General features: G+C 32.4%; 1 protein-coding gene across 1 annotated transcript; it reads right to left on the minus strand.

The window, feature by feature from the left end:
* Positions 1–2,794: 2,794 nt before the first annotated feature.
* On the minus strand, positions 2,795–4,226 carry LOC108905500 (extensin-like). Its single transcript, XM_018708376.1, has 2 exons — positions 4,176–4,226; positions 2,795–3,202 (listed from the first exon to the last, which is right to left on the minus strand). The coding sequence occupies exons 1-2, from the start codon at positions 4,224–4,226 to the stop codon at positions 2,795–2,797; spliced, it is 459 nt and encodes a 152-aa protein (XP_018563892.1).
* Between the last annotated feature and the right edge of the window lie 3,437 nt (positions 4,227–7,663).

Raw genomic sequence — 7,663 nt, forward strand, 5'->3', positions numbered from 1 at the left:
AGAATCTTATCTGATATGAAAATACAGAATATACATATGAAAATTGGCCTGCGGAATCGAGAAATTACAATACGTANGGGGTAGTTGACATTAACCCTTAGACACACTTATTCTAATATCTCGACTCACAGTCATACGATTCGCTTCAAATTTCAGGAGGAGATCAAATGTAATGTGTTCTAATGATTTTTTGAAGTCTCGTTCGCTGAAAAATTTTTTTTTGGGGTAGCTGACATTAACCCTTAGACACACTTATTCTAATATCTCAACACACCCTCATACGATTCGCTTCAAATTTCAGGAAGAGGTCAAGTTTAATGTATTCTATTGATTTTTTGATGTCTCGTTCGCTGACAAATTTTTTTGGGGGTAGTTGACGTTAACCCTTAGAAACACTTATTCTAATATCTCGGCTCACAGTCATACGATTCGCTTCAAATTTCAGGAAGAGGTCAAATTTAATGTATTCTATTGATTTTTTGATGTCCCGTTCGCTGACAACTTTTTTTGGGGGTAGCTGACGTTAACCCTTAGACACACTTATTCTAATATCTCGACTCACAGTCATACGATTCTCTTCAAATTTCAGGAAGAGGTCAAATGTAAAGTATTCCTATGATTTTTTGATGTCTCGTTCGCTGACAAATTTTTTTGGGGGTAGCTGACGTTAACCCTTAGATACACTTATTCTAATATCTCGACTCACAGTCATACGATTCGCTTCAAATTTCAGGATGAGATCAAATTTAATGCATTCTAATGATTTTTTGATGTCTCGTTAGCTGACAAATTTTTTTGGGGGTAGCTGACATTAACCCTTAGACACACTTATTCTAATATCTCGACTCACAGTCATACGATTCGCTTCAAATTTTAGGGGGAGATCAAATTTAATGTATTCTAATGATTTTTTGATGTCTCGTTTGCAAACTTCCCCCAAAAAAATTTGTGAGCGAACGAGACATCAAAAAATCATTAGAATACATTAAATTTGATCTCCTTCTGAAATTTGAAGCAAATCGTATGACTGTAAGTCGAGATATTAGAATAAGTATTTCTATGGGTTAATGTCAACTACCCCCAAAAATATTTGTCAGCGAACGAGACATCAAAAAATCAATAGAATACATTAAATTTGACCTCTTCCTGAAATTTGAAGCGAATCGTATGACTGTGAGTCGAGATATTAGAATAAGTGTGTATAAGGGTTAATGTCAACTACCCCCAAAAAAATTTGTCAGTGAACGAGACATCAAAAAATCATCAGAATACATTAAATTTGACCTGTTCCTGAAATTTGAAGCGCATTGTATGACTGTGAGTCGAGATATTAGAATAAGTGTGTCTAAGGTTTAATGACCAGTAATTTTTCATAGTACTTACAGATTAATAGGTCGCTCTTCACCAGTATCCACCAGTAGGTACAACATGCTTTGTGCTAGTTGGCAATGAATAGCGATGACAGTTGAGATATGACATATTTTGACATTTTTGATGCACACTCGAATGGGAGAAAATTAAAACATAAGAAATTTCCATCAGCGTTGGATGAAACTCATACCTAAAACCAGGAGATATTATTTAGAGTAAGTAAAGAATAGAAGTCTGCTGGCCAGAAGTGGTGTTCGTTGGTCACTATGCAACGAATTGGAGAAAAAAACAACGAATTTTTATTTACTCCGACATTCATGCAAAATCTACTTAAATCATTTAGAAAACTTCTGAGTATTGGCCACAGAAAACAGCTTAAAGATTACCACGAAAAAGAAAAGTTCTCAACCTGTATATTTTTGAGAAAAGAGAAATTGAAAGTGAATACTACGTCAGGTGAGTCATTGCTGAAGCTATGGAGCCCAATTAGATGGAGAACTTAACACCCCAGAAGAGTACAATAGACCTATAGATTGATGGTATATTCGTAATAAGCAATCAAGTCATTCACTTAAACGATTTTAACAGGTCCGTTACGGTCCTAGCCTTGGTTGGTTATGCTTCTTTTCTTCAGATATCTTCTATTCTAGTTGCATCAGTAGTTGTGCTTGTACTTAAGCTCTTACACTTATTTCTGTGCGATCTTGTTTCCTGTGTTATTATAATTATAACTACACCAACCTTGTCTGGATGCAATTGTTGTATTCAAAAGATGTAATCAAGTCCTTCTAAGACTGAATTCTTGGTTACTGTTGGAAAGTGATTCGAAACTGTTTTATTCTGGAGAAGTGGATAATATAGCCACAGAAAAGGTATGAATATTCATAGTGAATATTGGTATAAAAGTATTACACCACATCACGACATTTGATTTCCTTCTGAAGACACTGACAGCATGAGTAGTAATATCACTGAACAACCTTTTAAATACTGCCATTTTATTTTCGTAGCCCGGAAATTTCCAGAGAATATAATCTAGTGAAATCAAAATTGGAAAGTTTTATTTTTTTTTGAAAGCGAAATGTCTTTAGGAAATAGGAACAGGTATATGGGAAGAATCTGTTAATAAAAATCTGGTTTTTTATATATGCAATTTATTATGAATGATAGTAACTAATTTAGCAGATTTAACCTTCACATTTTCAACATACTGGCACACAAGCTGGTTTGCAGATGCACTATAAAAGAAAAGTGAAAATGTAATAGGAATCATAGAGTCTTAAAAATGAAAGTCTGACTGAAATAGTAACTAACTAGTCTTTATCAAATTAAAATACTTTGTCACTTATAGTCGCCTTGATTTGATGAAGCTATTTTGTCACTGACTTTATTTTAGTAAGACTTTCATTCGTTGTATAAGAATTTAAGTATTTACTAAGTAAAGAGGTTTTGGACTTACTGGTTTTTGTACTGGGATGACAGATGGTTGGATCTGGATGGCCTTGCATACGCAGACCTTTCCTACGGGGATTACGGAAGGCACTTGGAGAGGGATGGTCAATGGGTTTGGAGCGTGGATGGTTGGGAGATTGGGGAATTTGGGTGGTGGAAGGTATACTGGGGGCACGGAACAGTCAGGGGATGGGGCAGGTCCTGGGTAATATACGGATCCGGCAGCTGAAGCTCCAGCAGATCCGACGTATACAGGTGAGGGTCCTGGAAGGTATACAGGTCCATGGGCGGGTCCACTAACGTATCCACCGGGTGCGCATGGTGCTGGAAGAGAGCATGGTGGTGGTGGGTAGATACATGATCCGGATGAGGGGAAGACCTGAAATTTTCAAAACGTTGATTTCTTTTCTCAAAGATAGGGATTAGTAGCAGAATTTAGTAAGATAAGAATTATAGGAATTAATTTAAAACAGAAACACGAGTTTTGAATTCTTCGTCAACGTTTCTGAGTTTTCAAAATAGTAAAAAATAATACTTAAACGATAGCGACACGGATATATTGAATTCTCTGTAACTTGTAGTGGATAAGAAATAATAATAATAATAGAACCTGGAGCAATTAAATGTTAACACAAATTCACAAATTTAGAAAAGTAAACTTTATTTAGTTTGTTCAATAAAAAATTGATGAATATGTAAATAGGTCAACCAACAATGTCAGTGAATTGATTCTTAAGTAACTTGGGAAACATCAACTGTACTCAAATCGATTTTTTCTTTTCTTTTTAAGAAAATCAATGTTTCAATAAAGAACATTTTTGAGTGTTGATTTGATTTTGAAAAACGAAAAATTATCTCGTACTATCTACATATTTTATAATACTCATAGAATTTTACGATAAGTTATACAGAAACATGTTAAAGAAATTCAAAGATTGACTTCCAAGAAGTATGTAGATTAACTTAAAAATTTTCAAATCACTACTTGCATATTTTGAATTAATAGCAAATCTTCTATTTCAATAATTCTAATATTTAACTAACTAGGTACTAGGCAGGAGATTTTTGGAAATTTACTTTAAGCAGTGTTTTTTTTATAATTAGTATGTGTATATTTCTTTTCCAAACGTCGTTTTATATTTTTGTTTATCATTGAATGAATATTGCTAGTTTTAGCAATAGTTGCTACTATTTAATTTTTTCAATTAATTTCTTTTTAATAATAATTGATTTTTATCATTTTTAAATTCACCAGAATACCCTATGGGTATTTCGTACTACCCGAAATTGATTCTGTATTTAATGATCTTAGAACATACAGTAAATTATAATTATTGCAATTTTTGTCATACCTGGGTGGCGACCAAGACCACGAAGATGGTTAAACCGAATTTAGCTGCCATTTTGAGTTGTTAGAAATGATTAACACTTGATAACTGACTTTTCCTAGCCGATTCCTTCTATATATACATATTTTTTTTGTTATTATCTGTATCGTCGTGCCTTAATTGACAACAATAATATACAGGTTTCCTTTATTAAGTTCAGTGAACCACTAATATATAAATAAAGCGTTTCAAGGTGCTACATTTGGGGAATTTGGGTGGTGGAAGGTATACTGGGGGCACGGAACAGTCAGGGGATGGGGCAGGTCCTGGGTAATATACGGATCCGGCAGCTGAAGCTCCAGCAGATCCGACGTATACAGGTGAGGGTCCTGGAAGGTATACAGGTCCATGGGCGGGTCCACTAACGTATCCACCGGGTGCGCATGGTGCTGGAAGAGAGCATGGTGGTGGTGGGTAGATACATGATCCGGATGAGGGGAAGACCTGAAATTTTCAAAACGTTGATTTCTTTTCTCAAAGATAGGGATTAGTAGCAGAATTTAGTAAGATAAGAATTATAGGAATTAATTTAAAACAGAAACACGAGTTTTGAATTCTTCGTCAACGTTTCTGAGTTTTCAAAATAGTAAAAAATAATACTTAAACGATAGCGACACGGATATATTGAATTCTCTGTAACTTGTAGTGGATAAGAAATAATAATAATAATAGAACCTGGAGCAATTAAATGTTAACACAAATTCACAAATTTAGAAAAGTAAACTTTATTTAGTTTGTTCAATAAAAAATTGATGAATATGTAAATAGGTCAACCAACAATGTCAGTGAATTGATTCTTAAGTAACTTGGGAAACATCAACTGTACTCAAATCGATTTTTTCTTTTCTTTTTAAGAAAATCAATGTTTCAATAAAGAACATTTTTGAGTGTTGATTTGATTTTGAAAAACGAAAAATTATCTCGTACTATCTACATATTTTATAATACTCATAGAATTTTACGATAAGTTATACAGAAACATGTTAAAGAAATTCAAAGATTGACTTCCAAGAAGTATGTAGATTAACTTAAAAATTTTCAAATCACTACTTGCATATTTTGAATTAATAGCAAATCTTCTATTTCAATAATTCTAATATTTAACTAACTAGGTACTAGGCAGGAGATTTTTGGAAATTTACTTTAAGCAGTGTTTTTTTTATAATTAGTATGTGTATATTTCTTTTCCAAACGTCGTTTTATATTTTTGTTTATCATTGAATGAATATTGCTAGTTTTAGCAATAGTTGCTACTATTTAATTTTTTCAATTAATTTCTTTTTAATAATAATTGATTTTTATCATTTTTAAATTCACCAGAATACCCTATGGGTATTTCGTACTACCCGAAATTGATTCTGTATTTAATGATCTTAGAACATACAGTAAATTATAATTATTGCAATTTTTGTCATACCTGGGTGGCGACCAAGACCACGAAGATGGTTAAACCGAATTTAGCTGCCATTTTGAGTTGTTAGAAATGATTAACACTTGATAACTGACTTTTCCTAGCCGATTCCTTCTATATATACATATTTTTTTATGTTATTATTTGTATCGTCGTGCCTTAATTGACAACAATAATATACAGGTTTCCTTTATTAAGTTCAGTGAACCACTAATATATAAATAAAGCGTTTCAAGGTGCTACATATTTCCTGTAGATATCCAAACACTTTACCATCACGATTTAAATTTGAAATAGGCCTTCATGAACCAATAATTATTTTGTAATCGATTTAAAAAGATATCCTAATCAAGTACCTGCAGAAAAAGAAGAAAAATGAGTATATTTTAAAAAATTTTTAGAACTTTTACTATTTTTACAACCTTTTTATTGTTTTATAGTTATATTGTAGGGCTCCTTTAATCTACTTTTCTTAAGCTAAATTCAAATATCTAACGTAAGTTTTTTTTTGGCTAACAAGAAGCCTTCTTCAACTTCTCATGAACTTTTCTTACAATCTATACTTTAAAACGCGTTTGTAGCTTCAAACAGACATTATCATTTTCTATAACATTGAGCGTTCAAGTAACAAAATATAAAATTTTGTTATAAATTAAACACAATCTAAAAATATGGTATGTTCATTTTGATCAATACATTATTTTATACTTTTGTATATCTACAGAATTTCCAGGGTCGAAATATAATAATTAGATGGCAAACATTAGCCACAATATTGGTTTTCTAACTTATAAGTAGGAAGATAATACAAAACCCTTTTATGTATGAGTATTAAAGTTCTCACTTATAAACTTATGGCACAACCGTTGTATAACTGGTATACAGTTCAGGAACTAATTTATATGTTAGCTCTAACTTGGTTTTCTAACTTTTTTTAATAAATTGCAAATAGTGTAATAACAAAACAATCAGCCAATTTAAGTAGGACGATAAATAAATCATCAAGCCGAAATTTTGCATCTTCTCCACGTCGATGTTACATGGGGCGAGAAACCAAGATTACAGTTATTTTTCAAGCACACCCTAGAGTAAACGTAATCTGATTTTATACTTCTATGATATCTAATGAATTACCGAATTGATATTCTAAAGACATTTCGAAGTTAAGTGGAGCATATTCTTCGAAAATCGCACCATTCGCAGCCCTAATCAAATAAATTTCATCTAATTTTGAAACTTCTAACTTAAACTTATGACACTGGAGACACTGGAAAAGTTAGCTTCCAGTGGGATTATTAGACAGATTTTTTTGGATATAAATATATTTTTACAGAGAAAATATCTTTCAATTATATGTATTTACAGCTAGGATGTTTCTATTTGCAGTAAACATATTTATCTGCTCCCACTATAGTAAATAGACTATTAATACATTGTTTTTAAGGAGGTAAGTGGATTTTACCGTAGAAGGGGAAGTTGACATGGACAACGGGAGGTAACTTACCTCCCTAGGGAAAAAAGCGATTTCGAGTTATAAATGCATATTTTATGAACAAATAAATAGAAATATTTGATGAGCATTACATTTTATTAATTATTATGAATATTTATAGTAATTGTACAGTTATTACATTTAGTAATTTATAAAATCTGGATAATTAGGTATTCCCCTCGCTTTTACTAATTATCACATTTTTCTCAAAATGATTTGACCGCTCCATTTCAGTCCCCGGAGGCTCAATATTATCTGACTGATCCATTAAATCAGTATGATGCGACGTACTACTAGAACCTGGAGTTGAAGTGGCATTGTAAAGAATCCTGTCGGCTATTTCATTTTTATTACTTAAACTGTCAGCAACATAACTTTCTGCAATTGTGACTCATTTCTACCTACCATGTCTCTTGATTGTTAATACATATTAGCCAGTATCGTTGCCAATATTCTTCGGAATGAATGGCCTGTATATGTTTCAGGATGTTCTAGTTTCAAAAACTGTGCAATCTTATTAGGAATCATAGAAAGGGTATTCTTGCCGAC

Source organism: Anoplophora glabripennis, unplaced genomic scaffold, assembly GCF_000390285.2.
Source record: "Anoplophora glabripennis isolate ALB-LARVAE unplaced genomic scaffold, Agla_2.0 scaffold140, whole genome shotgun sequence".
Taxonomy (NCBI): Eukaryota; Metazoa; Arthropoda; class Insecta; order Coleoptera; family Cerambycidae; genus Anoplophora; species Anoplophora glabripennis.

What these genes read in the sequence shown, in the direction of transcription:
- LOC108905500 (XM_018708376.1), bottom strand. Translation starts at nt 4,226, where the DNA reads ATGGCAGCTAAATTCGGTTTAACCATCTTCGTGGTCTTGGTCGCCACC. An exon ending in TGGTCTTGGTCGCCACCCAG is followed by an intron (nt 3,203 to 4,175) that starts GTATGACAAAAA and finishes TGAAAATTTCAG; the next exon opens with GTCTTCCCCTCATCCGGATC.